The sequence below is a fragment of the Arachis stenosperma genome, chromosome 2 (assembly GCF_014773155.1).
Source record: "Arachis stenosperma cultivar V10309 chromosome 2, arast.V10309.gnm1.PFL2, whole genome shotgun sequence".
Taxonomy (NCBI): domain Eukaryota; kingdom Viridiplantae; phylum Streptophyta; class Magnoliopsida; order Fabales; family Fabaceae; genus Arachis; species Arachis stenosperma.
This window is the reverse complement of record NC_080378.1, coordinates 115,030,352-115,045,941: the sequence shown is the minus strand read 5'-3', so window position 1 is coordinate 115,045,941 and position 15,590 is coordinate 115,030,352. Positions and strand designations below refer to the sequence as shown.

At 30.5% G+C, this 15,590-nt stretch overlaps 3 protein-coding genes across 3 annotated transcripts; all 3 read right to left on the bottom strand.

Annotated features, from left to right (window-relative positions):
- Positions 1-505: 505 nt before the first annotated feature.
- LOC130963508 (probable aspartic proteinase GIP1) lies at positions 506-2,062 on the bottom strand. The gene has a single exon (XM_057889615.1). It carries the CDS (start codon positions 2,060-2,062, stop codon positions 692-694), a length of 1,371 nt encoding a protein of 456 aa, XP_057745598.1. The 3' UTR covers positions 506-691.
- A 3,097-nt stretch (positions 2,063-5,159) lies between these two features.
- Positions 5,160-7,608, bottom strand: LOC130962284 (uncharacterized). Its single transcript, XM_057888480.1, has 6 exons — positions 7,375-7,608; positions 7,068-7,283; positions 6,215-6,514; positions 5,914-6,075; positions 5,593-5,676; positions 5,160-5,505 (listed from the first exon to the last, which is right to left on the bottom strand). Exons 1-6 carry the CDS (start codon positions 7,402-7,404, stop codon positions 5,398-5,400), a joined length of 900 nt encoding a protein of 299 aa, XP_057744463.1. The 5' UTR covers positions 7,405-7,608; the 3' UTR covers positions 5,160-5,397.
- Positions 7,609-9,639: 2,031 nt separating this feature from the next.
- LOC130960335 (uncharacterized) lies at positions 9,640-13,077 on the bottom strand. Its single transcript, XM_057885716.1, has 6 exons — positions 12,883-13,077; positions 12,615-12,809; positions 10,909-11,211; positions 10,586-10,750; positions 9,999-10,082; positions 9,640-9,894 (listed from the first exon to the last, which is right to left on the bottom strand). Exons 1-6 carry the CDS (start codon positions 12,910-12,912, stop codon positions 9,787-9,789), a joined length of 885 nt encoding a protein of 294 aa, XP_057741699.1. The 5' UTR covers positions 12,913-13,077; the 3' UTR covers positions 9,640-9,786.
- Between the last annotated feature and the right edge of the window lie 2,513 nt (positions 13,078-15,590).

Below are 15,590 nucleotides of genomic sequence, written 5' to 3'. Positions count from 1 at the left end.
AGTCAACAATTACTAATAGGGATTCACTTTGTCTAGAGCAATTTGCTGATTATTTTATATATTGTTGTTGTTGTGGATTTGATATGAAAACGAAATGTATATACAATGCATTCTTAATTATCACGGATTGTGATTTGACAACTTAATATGGTCATTATAGGTTTATACTTTATAACTTGTCAACTTTTTTTTCTTATTTAGTTCAGTTGTTGTAAATATCTCTCGTGTCCTTGTCTGTGCATCGACCACTAATTAGCTTCAATGATAGGGCATCATAGAATTCCTAGCTTTAATAACTAAATTATTCATTATTGACATACGCCTTAATTACGTTCTACTGCATGAGGAAATTATTTTTGTCAATCAACAACATTTAGTCATTTAACAATTGAAAATGTTTGGTTAAATAAAGCAAGTTCTAGCTGTTTTTTTGTGACTAATAAACACACTTCAAAATATATTCAATAACGCCCGAACTGAAATAAAACAAGAGTTGCTTCAATTCCAAGACATTTCTTTAGAATTATTACAAGCATTATGAAAACAATATAATACAGTAGTAGTAGTACTACTACTACAAGAACTTAACTAAATAACTAGCTAGGCACTCGAGTGATTAGCTTATTGAACATACAAAGCAAAAGGACATCAACATTATTAGGACATCAACTTCGTTGCTTGTTCTAAACTTCTAATTATTTTTTGCAAAATCAGTGACATTAAAATTACTACATTTGAGTGAGTGAGACGTAAGCAAAGAGGTGAACCCTAATTTGTTAGATTCAATATCAAACTGCATAAGGTTCTCTTCAAGTTGCTTGGCACCAATCACAATGGATGTCTTCTTATTCACTCCATTATCAACAAAACCCAAACACCACAAATCCAAATTATTTTTCTTATTCTTAACCCTCACCATTGAGTTTGCACCCACAATCCTCCACACCACACCCTTCTTCCCTCCCAACTCAAGATCAACGGTCGGCACATCCGGACCTATACTTGTCACTTTGACCAATCTCGCGGCATAGCACACGCTAAAAGGTTTTTCTGGACTAGTTTTCGTGAGGTTAAACCTAGACGAACTTGCCTCTTTTATGAACAATTTCGTAAATGCTTTGTAGATAGAACTTTCTAGAAGAGTGTACGGAGTGTTACTACTAAACTTGGTGCCACCAATACCCAAAAAGTTCTCATGATCAATATTCAATAGAGAAACATTGATCGGGACATTTTGACCGTTGATTCTAATGGAAGTTAGGTTAACGAAATACTCATAGGAAGGTGGGTTATCGGAATAAGAAATCACAGTATCGCCAATGCCATCTGGATTCACAATGAGTGGAGTGTAAATAAGTGATTTCGAAAGGTCAATTTTGGAATTTTCAAAAAAAGCGTAGTAGGGTCCTTTGGATCCAAAGAAAGCAACTCCTGTTGATTTAAATGAACCAGGAAAACAAACCGCAAAAGTGTTGGGAACCGAGAGAGCCGAACTAATTTGGTTCGGAAGAGAGAGATTGTAACGGCTCAATGAAACTAAACCGGTTACATCTTTTGGTAAACCTTTAAGAAGAGAAGAGTGTGCACAAGAAAACGTGTAATTTGGAAGAGAAATAAGGTGGGTTTTAGTTGACACGTCAGCACTAGGAAGTGCCAGCGTGTCAATAAGCGTGGCATCAAAATCGTAGTCTCTAACGACTAAGTTTTCGGGATATGCACCGCATATAGGATTTTCTGGAATGCAGTTAGGGTCGGAGAGACCGGCTTCGGTGCAGTTGGTGCAAGAAGCTCCACCGAAGCCGAGGTAAAAACAAAAGGTGCGATCGCAATCGACATAGCGAAAAGAGGAGGAGTTGTAGTTAGCATCACAAAGTGTCCATGGGAACAAGAAAGCGAGGTCAAGGAAGAGCTTCGTGGGGCGAAGTGGGGTTTTGAGGTACACAGAAAGAGTGAAGAGGTTGGTGGATTTGTCCTTTGAAACTGGTGAGAATAGAGTTGTCTGTAGGGTTGGAATGGGAAGTAAGAAGAAGGTGAAGCTCCATAGTGAAAGAGAATGTGGCATTTTTTGGAACTATTATCAATGGAGACAAAACTAAGTGGGATATAATTGCAATAGATTAGTTTAATTTATATAGATGAGCAAGGATCAATTATTATATTATGATAATGATGATCAGATATTCCAGTGTGTATCACGTTAGAAATATAAAACTGTAAAATTATTAGGGTTTTCTAATTGCATCTATAATAATTGATTGTAATACATTGATCGATGTAGCGGTGGAATATAATATAGCGTATGGATCCTATGGAATAACAGCATGCCATGATCTATCGAATCTGATTTCTCTTAAAAATCCTATCATATAGTATTTCTTGGATCTCATGATTTGTTGCTTCTAATAAATGTGCAAGGATTATCTTATTCAAATTTCAACATGTGATAATATTGTCGATTCTTCTAAACAAATCAAGTGTTATATGGATTCACTTGTCTAGTAGTACAATGTTCTAATTTATTTTGTATAGGTTTAATTATTTTATTAATCTCTATAGTTTTATAAAATTTTTAATTAAATTTTTATATTTTTTATTTTTATTTGAATTTTTACACTATTTTTTTTTCAATTAGATCCCTTTTAGTAGTAATTGGCTCAAATTTATAGGGATTCAACTAACAAAAAAAATTGGTACAGAAATCAAATAAAAGAAAAAAAATTATAGAGATTCAATTAAAAAAATGTTAGTACAAGAACTCAATTAAAAAGAAAAAAGTATAAAGATCTAATTGAAAATTTTGCGAAACTATAGAACCAAGGCAACCAACTAAATAATTAAACCTTTTGTATATTATTCTTTCTAACTAGATTATTTAAAATCGCCATTCTTTTCATTTCAGCCATGATTCCATATGATAATCATACCCTCTTGCTTTGTCAACTATATAAGGCTTCGTGTTTTATTTTGAGGAGCGTTCTCTCTATCATCAGCTTTAGTTAGGGTCATTTTAAGATGATTATGTTATATAAATTATAGTAATAATAATATTTTAAAAGATATTATTAAAATTAAAGTAACATTTTTTTTGTTAAATAATATTGTTTTAAAAGTGTTATTTTATTAAAAAATATTATAAAAATATAAAAAATAACTTTAATTTTAACAATATTTATATAATCAACGACTATAATATAGTCATATTAAAATTCAGCTTCTAATTATTATTGTACTACTCTATTGTGTTTTTATCTAACTAGATTATATATATATATATAGGATTAGGGTCGATAATTTATACCATAGTACCATCAACTATTAGACATGCATTTTCATTTATATATACGAAGATCAGCATATAAAACAAGTTCAAACATTTTACTCCATATAATTCCACTCTTTTATTATGATATTGCTGCATGCAATGATTCTAAATGGACATAACTCTATGACAAATAATCTTGACATAGAGACTAACAACCGTATTAAAAGTTAAAACCCGACACATAGTGAAAATGAAAAAATATATATATATAAAATAAAAAATAAATAACTAAAAGAAATAACACTACGTGATATAAGGGACATCATCAACTTATTGTGGTGGGAGAGTTATTGAGTGCACATCTTGGTGCTAACATTATTATGCAATTATCGGATTCCAACCTTGCCCCCGTTCCCATGTGTGGAGTGTAATGGTTGCCATATATAACCATATGGATCTATGAGGTAATTATGATGGTTATAGTCAGCATTAGAAGTACCCCCCCCCCCCCCCCCCCCTCCTTGAGTTGAAGGACAAGTCCATTGAAGGAAAATAGTACTACAAGCATCATCACTATTATACTCAATAATAGTTGACTTTGGTCCATCTTGGAGAGCACTATTGGTAACACTTGTGTAACTATCTGAATTGGATCTATTTGAGCAGGGACTATACCATAAATTAGTTGAGTTCGCATCTTCCTTTTATGCATTTTGGGAAGCACCACAAGCACTTGTGCCATTCCTTGCATTTGACTCATTTGGGTAAGGACCATGCCCTACATAAATTGGGCTAGTGTTTTTGCAACAACATTGCCCAACATGATTTGGGTTATTATTTTTGTTGGGCCCTTGTTGGATCAATTTTGGAGAAGCCCATCTTTCTTTTCCTCCTTAAAAGTCATTCTCACACTTCTACTTTTGGTGAAATCCAATTTCTTCTATATCATTTTAGGAAAAGTATAGGTAACAAACAAGATTTTTGAACAATGTGTAAACAATGTGAATTAATAAGGTTAAAAGAGTAAATTTGATTAATAGCATTAAATTAGGGTGTAGTGTATTTTCATTTGATTGGTGGTTGTTCATGTTGCTCAAAATTTTCATTGTTCCCCTATCACTCCCCATCATTTTATTGATCTTTTCCAATTCCATTAGGTCTACTAATTCATAACCTTTGAGTAGTCTTTGACCAGTTGGTGTTGACTTTTTGGTTGGTTCACTTTAATGTTCATATTCATTATTTTTTCTGAGATTTGTGACTCTTCCTCTATCCGCATATATGATGTATTCACCTAGGAAATCATGTGAATGTTAATTAATATGAAAATTAGCATAAGGAGTTTTTTTCAAATCAGATAAGTAAAGAAGTGGATAAATTAAATGACCACATTACCATCTGCGGTTGATAGCAAATTTTGTGCCTCCTTTTGACACATGGTGCAGTTTTTCTTAAAGGTATAATAACTCTACAAAAATAGATAAATAAATTAAAATTAGAAGGTTGGGTAATTTGTTGAGAATTAGGAGAAATTCATAATAAGTGGTGAAAATGTTGTTACCTTGGGAGCATAATTGGAGCAATGCATTATTGGAGAATATAACTTTTATAAGATCAAGTTATGTTTAGTTGTTATGCGCATACAAATATTTTTATAGAAAAAGATCTTTTAAAAAAAAAAACAAGAACATCATGTGTAATATCATCTAAATATAAACAAAATTGATGTAAATTCATTCCGTTCTTAACTTATATGATTGATCGGAACAATTTATTCAGCTCAACAAAGATGACTGGAAGAGCATAATCATACTAAGTTATGACTAGATGAGCATAATCATACTAAGTTTTCGGTAAAATTTTGAATCATATACATAATCCACTGAGAGATTAGCAATTCAGAAGTTCTAGATATCATTAAAAATCATTATTCCAAAAAAACAATTAAAAGAGGTGTACATTTTTTTTGGAACATCATGTCAACATCCATTTTATCACCTTTATTTAAATTTTGATGTGGTCTCTGCCTTTCAGGCTAACTCCACTTATTTTTTTTCCCTTAAGATCTTTTAAGATGCAACATAAATATTAAGTTTCAAATAACATCATTCTTCCTCCAAATGCATGCAATTATGTTACACCAGAATACAGCCTTCCATCACTATAACAGCCTTTCCACGCAAAAGCACTCTTTGCTTCTTCTCATCAAAATGAATATTTAAAACACCCCCTCTGCTTGATGCCTAATCAAATAATAGTGAGTTTGAATAAAATTTAGTTTAGGCTAAAAAGATAATTAATCACACAATAAGTTAATTAAAGAATAGTACCTGATAAGCATTTAAATCACACTTGCCTAGCTTCTTGCTCCAATATGATGCTATGGCACAATGTGCAGTAACACAAACAGGATCCTAAAAAAAATTGCAAGTTAAATTTACCATATGATCTCATCTCATCACTAGTTCTAATTTGACCTATTTGATTTTAATTTAAGATTCTATTTCAACCTTATATACATATGATACAACACCCTTTTATTAATTGTACTAAATGAACAACTTCTCTTAAGTTTATCTTACTAAGATCTTATGTCTGCTTCAACAATTCATCATCATATTAATAATGCAACTGAAGAAACATTAGTTTACCTCATTGATTCCGAATTTCGGGCAGAAGAAACGACTGTAGCAGTCAAATCCTGAGCCTGAAGGAGCAGCAGCTGTAACAATTAGTCCCCTTCCTGGAAATTTTACAATTTCATCAAGTTTTGGTTCTACTTCTGTCACTGCTTCTCCAGATTTCACTACAACCTATCAAGAAACCATAAACTTCAAATGTTTGCTGAAAATATAGTCTTCATAGGTATAAATTGATCACTTCTCTTTACAAATATTTATAACAGTCACTTTTTAGTAGATCTTAACAATGATAGTAAAGTTAGGAGATTACAAACAGGTCATCTGAGTTTTGTGTCCCCTTTAGATCAATGATCTCAGCACCACTCAATGCCTCAGAGATTTGAGAAGTCTCATTAAAGTTGGATTCTTTGATAGGGTCAGCAGGGAAATCCAATTCAACATAGAAACTATCCTTGCTTTCTTCTTGTTCATCATTGGTTGCCGGGATTCTTTTGGCAGTTACTATTCCAGAGAGTGTAACAAATTCAATGACATTATTATTGCCATCAACCAAACCAGATGAAAATAGTGTATGTGCTGCTGCTAATGTTGCATGCCCACATAGTTTGACCTGATCAATAAGCAATGAAGCTAAGATATTATTACACTGTCTTCACACAAGATTGTAATCTTTGGCTGCATTTGGTTCTGATAATAGAACAAGACACAAAATTTAAGTTGTCTCTTATTGGTGTTTTTGTGTTCTTTCTGTTAAGAAGACACAAAATATATTAATTTACTGTCTAACACAATATCTTTCTAGTTCAACTGAAAAGTCAATTTTTTTAGTTACAACTTTTTAAAATCTACATTTTAAATCCTAAATCCTAACTCTTAACCTTCTGAAAAAATAAAAGTAAAATATTTTTACAATAAAAAAAGTTAACTTGCTAATTAAAAATTGATTCTATGTAAAAAAAAATTTCTGAAATATGGATACAAAATATTTATCTGTCTCCTCTCCTCTATCTCTTTATATCTATTCCAAACATGGTTTCAAGAATATCACCTAATATATAAGGAAAATTACGAAATTACCCTTAGCATTAACAATAGAGTTGTTAGAAAAAGGTTTAACTTAAACAGGATGAAAATTAAGAAAAGAAAAGTAAATTAAGTTGAACCTCAATGAGAGGAGTGAACCATCTGAGAGCAAAACGAGGAATAGAATATGATCCATTATGATGATTATTACTATGTATTTGAGTCAAGAAAGCAGTTTGTGAAATATTGAACTCTGCAGCCACAGATTGCAACCATTTGTCTTCTCTTTCTTCTTCATCTAACAAACACACAGCTGCAGGGTTCCCCTTGAATGCTGACTCTGTGAACGCATCAACCTATTCATCATCATAAATTCACAATATTAAATCTTAATTGTTGTATATGAATAAATAATCATTTGCAGGAAGAGTAATAATTCAAGAATACCAGAGTGTACTTGACAGATTTGTTTGCCATAGAAGAAGAACACAGGTTTATTCTGATGAACCAAACTCCTAAGATGTAAGAACCTTGTAAATGTAAGTGTCAACTGTCAACGCTTTCTGTTAGTCTTTCCTTTTTATTTCTATTATTATTATTATTTTGGGAAATTGTTGACAATTACTACTATTCAACAAGCTGGGGTATTGAGCAGTCTTTGCTGAAAAAAGTGGGGAGCAACAAGGAGATGAAAAGAAAAAAAAAAAATAATACTTCATATCTATTCATATAAAATATATATTAATATATACAAATATTAAGTATATATTAAAATTAATTATTATATATTTATACGTAAATATATATAATTTAATTTGTTTTTAATATATATTTTGTTAGTAATTTTAATATATATTTAGTATAATTAGTTAAAAAATTTATTTATTTTGTATTTTTAGTACACATGTTAAAATTATAAAATTTTATGTGAAATTTTGATGATTTTTGTGCACCTCAATCTTGATGATGCGCTTTTTTTTAATTTTTTATAGGTTTTTCTTTTTTCTTAATATATATTTAAATCTGAGAGCATCTTTAATATTTAGTTTTAATTTTATTTTATTTTGAGTCTTATATCAATATTTGTAAGATTATATATCATAATAAATAATAATTTAAAATTAAAAGTAAAATTTGTTTTTCTAATGCTTAATATTAATTTAATTAAAAGTTTATATTATTTTATCAATATAATTATATGAATAATAAAATTTTATTGGTTTTTTATCAAATTACTGTATTTCTAATATAACACCAATTTCATTTTATAAATAAACTCCAATGCAAATTTTAATTCTAAAGCAATTCACTTTTTGAAACTATCAAAAATAATATTCTAAAAATAATTTATTAGAATGCTCTAAATTGCTCTTGCATGAAACAAGATAGCAAAAACCAAGAATTATAATTAAATTAAAGACGTAAAATATATAATCATATAAATTTAAATTATAAAATTGTTTAAGTTTGTAAAGATTTTTCAAATTAAATGTCTCATTTAAAATCATGATATAAAAAAAAATGAATAATTAAGTAGAAATTATAGCAAGTGGCTTGAAGATTTTCATGAGAACAATTGATACGACAAACTTGGAGGGCAAGCATTCAAAAGAATTCAGAATTAGCCAACAAGGCTTTTTTAGATAGAATTCAAGATGCTTACCATTTAATAATCTAAATTAATGTTTCTGTTATTGAATTTAATTTTTGATATTTTTATAGATACATCTAATCCCATAAAATTATCAATAAAAAATAACTAATTTTTACATTATTTTATTTAAAACATGAATGTAATTAAAAGAACATGTATACTGTCAAAACATTAAAATTAAATTCTTTGTTATTGTTACAAAATTTCAATGAATTTGATGGATTAGTCTGATTTAATAAAAAATTAAAAGATCAATTAGAGCAATTCCAATGCTAAGAAATAAAGTTTCTTTTCTGACATATGGGACTCAATTATCATTGGAGTGAAAAGGAAAAGAGAGCTCTTCACGGGAATCAAGGTTGAGAGTCCCTCTAAACAGAGACTTGCAACAACCAATAAAATCATGTCATGTGGTAAGTTAATAAAAAATAAAAAATATATTAAATATATATATTAAATACTTATATATATATTTAATTAATTATTTATATTAATTAAAACAATAATTAGTTATATTAAATTATAATTAATATAAAGAATTATGTTAAATCAATATCAAATATTATTTATATTGTTATATTAAATTATAATTAATTAAATTTATTTTACATAAAAAATAAATTTAATTTTTATATATTATAAAATAATTTTTAGTTGGATTATTTATTTTTATTTATAAAATTTAAAATACTAATCAAATTTAAGTTATTTATTTTAATATTTTATAATATTGAATTATTTTGAATTTATAAATTTAAATAATATTATTATAAAAATAATTATTATATTAATTTTAATTATTTTAATTAATTAATTAAGTGAGACCACAATAGGGATTAAAGTTAGTTCCTTCTAATGGAGAAGAGAGAGATTATTTGAGTTTCTATCTATTGGTTATGACGCAAAATCTGATGTAGAGTTATTTTTTATGACAGGTGGGCCATAAATAAGAATTGAAATGAGTTCCTACTGGAGAAGGTCTTAGATTGACGAATGAAATTTAAAAGACTATTTTGACTATTTATTAATTGCACAATATTTAAAGGTTATTATTCAAATTAAAGATAAAAGCATTATGAAAATTCATTACCCCATAAAACGAAGACAAATTTGTTTTGTCTAACATGAGTATTTTGAATTAAGTGCTGATAAAAATTGATTAAAGGACCAACAAGAAGTCAAGAACTGAATTGATGTAAACCCTACTAAACCAAAACACAGCCTTCCATAATTGTAACAGCCTTTCCACGCAAAAGCACTCTCTGACTCTTCTCATCAATATGAATATTCAGAACTCCCCCTCTTTTTGATGCCTGCTCAAATTACAGTATGTGCTTATTGGATAAATTTAATAATTTAGGCTCATAAATTATATAAGTTAAGATCATTGCAAAGAATCAAAGATAGAATAGTATACCTGAAATGCATTGAAATCACACTTGCCTAGTTTCTTGCACCAGTATGATGCTAATGCACAATGTGCACTCCCAGTCACAGGATCCTAAAATTAATTGTAACAACTTTACCTTAGATCGAGTCTTCATTCAATTACTGCCTTAAGACTTAAGAGTTAAGACATTAGCATGTAAGAACAATTTACCACCTTGAAATTCAGTTCGTATATTCAATTTATCTCTTAAATTTTTCAAATGCATAAATAAAAAAAGACAATGCAAGTGCATCAAAATTAAACTCTTCTACTAAATATTTAATTTTGATGCACTGTTTTACACTTGCATCCAATTATATATTGTCATATCAGCAAAAATAACTACCTCTCATATTGACCACCTGAATAGTCATCTAAAAAAACGGATGTAATTGCACGACATTTTACACTGTCAGTACATCAAAATTAAACTCTTCTAGTAATTTATTAACTTTTCATAACTCTAGGGAGACAAATTGTACATTTTAAAAGTTTGAAGAGTAAATTTCACTAGTCAAAATGTTAGAATAATGGTAAATTACATTTTTTCCCTGTTACCGTAGTAGTATACATACCTCATTGATTCCATATTTGGGGAAAAAACATCTACTGTAGAAATCAAATCCTGATCCTGGAGGAGCAATTGCTGTAACAAGCAAACCTCTAGCACATTCAAGTTTAACTATTGCATCAATTTTTGGCTCCACTTCTAACAAAGCTTCTCCAGATTCTAGTACAACCTATGAAAAGAAAAAATAATAACCTTAATTATGTAATCTTGATCAGAAAAAACTTGTTTATTAATCTTCTGTCTTTTTATTTATTTCTGTCAATTTTTGTACGTACATTATTGACAGTAATAAATAAACTATTTGTAGATAGTAGAGTTAGTAATTACGAGTGAGTCTTCTGAATCTTGTGTCCTCTTTAAATCAATTATGTTAGCACCACTCAATGCCTCAGAGATTTGAGAAGAAATCTCAGCAAAGTTGGATTCTTCTTCCTTTATAGGGTCAACAGGAAAATCCAATTCAACATAGAACAATCCATCCTTGGTTTCTTCTTCATTGATTGCTGGGATTCTTTTGGCAGTTAGTATTCCAGAGAGAGTAACAAATTCAATAATACTATTGGCATCAACCAAACCAGATGAAAATAGTGTGTGTGCTGATGCTAATGTTGCATGCCCACATAGTTTAACCTGCATAAGAATCATCCATGTATTATTAAAGGCTACTCTTTATGTTAATCACAAAGTGCCTATTGATTTTCATTTTAGGTACTTTAAAAAGAATAAAAGAAAATGTTCCATTAATCTCTATGTATTTGTATATTTATATATTGGTTTATATATGTTTTTTTAACTAAACAATAATAAGGTAAGGTTTGTTTGTTTTGAGGTATCGGGAGAAGAGTGAGAGATTGGAATTCAATATTATGTTTGTTGATCTAGAGATTGGTATTAAAACTTCAATCACTGTCTAGCGTTTGTTTTCAGGTACTGAGACAGAGACTGAGAGACTGAGACTCAGTATTGTGTTTGTTAGTTCAGAGACTGGTACTAAAATTTCTGTCTCTGTCTCTAAAATTTCAGTATTTCAGTACCTCCAAAAAGTAGGGACACAGGGGACTGAAATTTTTAGATATGGAGACTAAAACTTTAATAACATTTTATACCTTAAATACTTTCATTTCAATTAATTAATTCCAATTTTACCCTTTGTGCAAATTAAATTAGAGTTTCATTCTTATTTCAATTCATGTCTCCTATTTTGCACCAAACAGAATACTGAGATTTGTTTCAATCCCTGTCTCTCAGTCTCTGTCTCTCAGTCTCAGTCTTTCTGTCTCTGTCTCTCCACCAAACGCTACCTAAAATTTCAGTATTTCAGTATTTTCAAAAAGTAAAAATTCAGGAGATTGAAATTTTTTGAGACGAAAACTGAAATTTTAATAACATTTTATATTTAAAATACCTCTATTTCAATTAAGTAATTCCAACTTTATCTTTTATGTAAATTAAATTAGAATTTTATTCTTATTTTGATTTTTGTCTTTCACTTTATACCAAATGTAATACTTAAATTTATTTCAGTCTCTATTTCTCAATCTCTATCTCTCAATCTCAAATTCTCTTTCAAACCTACTTTAGCTACTAAAATAATCAAACATGACATCATGACATCACTAAAGAGAGAGACCGAGACAGAGATAGAGAGATTAAAATTAAGACTGGAAACAGAGACAGTTAGTCTTTGTATTGTGTTTGGTAATGCTGAATTGAATTATGTCTTAGTATTATGTTCAATTAATATAAAAATTGAAAAATAAATTTAGCATTTGAAAAATTAAATAAAAATATTTTTTAACAAAAATGTTATCAAAACTTTAATCTCCGTCCCAAAAATTGCAGTCACTTGTCCCCACTTTCATTAAATGAGTCATTGTATATTTATACTTCGCATATTTTTCTAATTACATAATAGTAATTAAATTTGTGATAATAGAATAACTAAATTTACAACAGACAAATAATCAAAGTTATTTTGAATAGTATTATTCAAAAAAATATTATTTGTAGGAGTGGGATGGGAGAATATTGACCTCAGCAACAGGAGTGAACCACCTGAGAGCAAAACGAGGATTAGAGTTTTGATTATGAATTGTAATCAAGAAAGCAGTTTCTGAGAGATTGAACTCAGCAGCTACAGATTGCAGCCATTGTTGTTCCCTCTCTTGATCTAACAAACACACAGCTGCAGGGTTCCCCTTGAACGCTGACTCTGTGAATGCGTCAACCTATAAACCAACAAAATGGTAATTCCTCTCATAACAAAAACAAACAGAGTATAGGGATCAAAGATGAACTTACTATAGTGTACTTGACAGGTTTCTTTGCCATGGATGAAGAAGAAGAAGAAGAAGAAGAAGGGAGTGTGGAATCTGGTGTTGAAACTTGAAAGCCTACCAATTGTCACGGGTCCCCAATACTATTTTGCATATTACGTGTTCCACTTGGCTTTTTCTCATCTTTATTATTATTTATTTGTTTTCATCTTGGAATTGGGTTTAAGACAATGTAGTTTTGTTAAACAATTATTCATCTTACACATGCACACTTAAGAGTAATTCAAGTTATTGACTAATTACAACAGTTAATGAAAAATTGTATTATTTAATAGAAATAAACATTGAAAATTATTTTATTTATTTTGAAATCAATAAAAACTAAAATATTTTATTTTTAAAAATTTTAAAGACTAATTTAAATAATTATTCTATTATTTAAGCTGGCTTTTGTTATTACTCCCTTTTGATATTCCTGTTAATAGCAATATGTTGTTCCAATACTAATGTGCTTCAAGTAAGTAGTGTGTGTAACCATTTTTACAAAATGATCTATTATTGGAGGTAATAAATAAAATGATACATTTTTTTTTATTTTTTGTTTTACTTTATTTAAAGATACATGTAGTTCATTTGAAAATATTTATATATAATGCTACTTTAGTATGTTATTTAATCAAAGATTCAAGGTTTAAGTTATAATGGTAGGACTAAAAATTATTAAAAAGTTTATTCAAGTTATGTTGAGTCAGCTCAAACTAGCTAAATTTTAAATAAAATTAGATATTAATGCATTTTTTTATTCATTTATTTGTTTTTTAGTTTTTTTACAATAATTTTTAATTCAATAAATTAAAAACTAATTTATTTTGTGTCAAAACTTCATTTAAGAGTCGGTTAATAATCAAGGACTTATTGCATATGTAAATAAGTTGTATAGGAAAAAATTATGGAAATGCAAAGACTTAACTATGTAGGAGGAAAGAGAAAGAGAGAGAGAGTCAAATGTAGCAAAAATTCCACAACATGTGACAAGCTCAGTGCAATGAGAGAGAGAGAGTTGTGATTTGATTCCTCGTGAGACATATGTTAAAGGTGTTGCAAGTGTGAGTAGCTGCACTTTTCGTGAGAGAAAACAGAGAGAAAGGCACAATTGCAAAATACCTGATAGCATAAAATGGTGAATCACACCTTACAGGTGAGTTACAAATACATATATATCACTACACCTTAGCTGCACTAGATCAGCACCCTTCTAACAAACTAATAACCAATGCTGAGGTGTCATCTATTATAATTATCAACACGACTAACTAATCCTGCACATATCAGCTCCTAACTTACATTACTCTAGCTATTTATTATCAAACTTAGAGGTCAAGTGACACCCTCCCTTAAATTAGGTGTCATCTATTATAATTATCAACACGACTAACTAATCCTGCACATATCAGCTCCTAACTTACCTTACTCTAGCTATTTATTATCAAACTTAGAGGTCAAGTGACACCCTCCCTTAAATTAGGAGCGTATATGTTTAGCATGCCTAGTTTATCTCGGAGCCCACTAATAAACACAGTTGGTGTTAGGCCAACCGTGGGGAGCTCTCGACCATCGGGGAGACTTTGGGGAGGAATTAAGTGAGAGAACATAAGATGAGAAGACACCACATCCAACTCAAAACCTTAAGGTGTCAAGTTAATAGGTCTCTCATCTTATAAACTCCTCACTCTTTCTTGCTTTCTTTGATGTGGGACTAACTTCAACACTCCTCACACTTGCAACACTAACAATCTTTCCCTCAAGTGTGAGTCTCCACATCAAGCATCAACTCTCCCTCTTTCTAGCTCCTCCGCCACCACGAGTATTCGTCCATCACACCGCCGCAAAACACCGCGGGACACGCTGCCCGAACCACCTTTGCCAGGAAGACTTTCGATGCTTCACCTTGAATACTCCTTAAAACCAGACCGATTAAACCATCGGCTCTGATACCACTTTGTGGGCCAACTGTGGGGAGCTCTCGACCATCGGAGAGACTTCGGGGAGGAATCAAGTGAGAGAACATAAGATGAGAAGACACCACATCTAACTCAAAACCTTATGGTGTCAAGTTAATGGGTCTCTCATCTTATAAACTCCTCACTCTTCCTTGCTTTCTTTGATGTGGGACTAACTTCAACACTCCTCACACTTGCAACACTAACAGTTGGTGCAAGTGCTCTGGTGAGCAAATCAGCCACTTGCTCATGGGTTGAGATGGGTAGTAAATGAATGAGTCCCTCTTGAACTTTATTCCTCACCACATGACAATTCACCTCTATGTGTTTCGTCCTTTTATGGAATAAGGGTTAGATGCTATGTATATTGCTGACTGACTATCACAGAAGATGTTGATAGCCTTGGTAAGAGAGATATGCAGATCCTTCAAGATGTAACTAATCCATTGTGCCTCTCTAGTCGCACTCGCTAATGCTCGATACTCTGCCTCGGAGGATGATGAAGCCACTGTCAATTGCTTTTTACTCTTTCATGTTATGAGTGAGTTTTTCAGGTAGAAACAATAGGCTGAAATTGATTTCCTAGTGTCTGAGCATGCTGCCCAGTCCGAATCTGAGAACCCAGTCAAGTTGAAATCTGGTTCTGATGTGAAAAACAGGCCTGCTGATGGAGCTCCTTTCAAGCACCTAAGCACATGATGTGCTGCCTGCATGTGCTGCGTGGTTGGGCAGT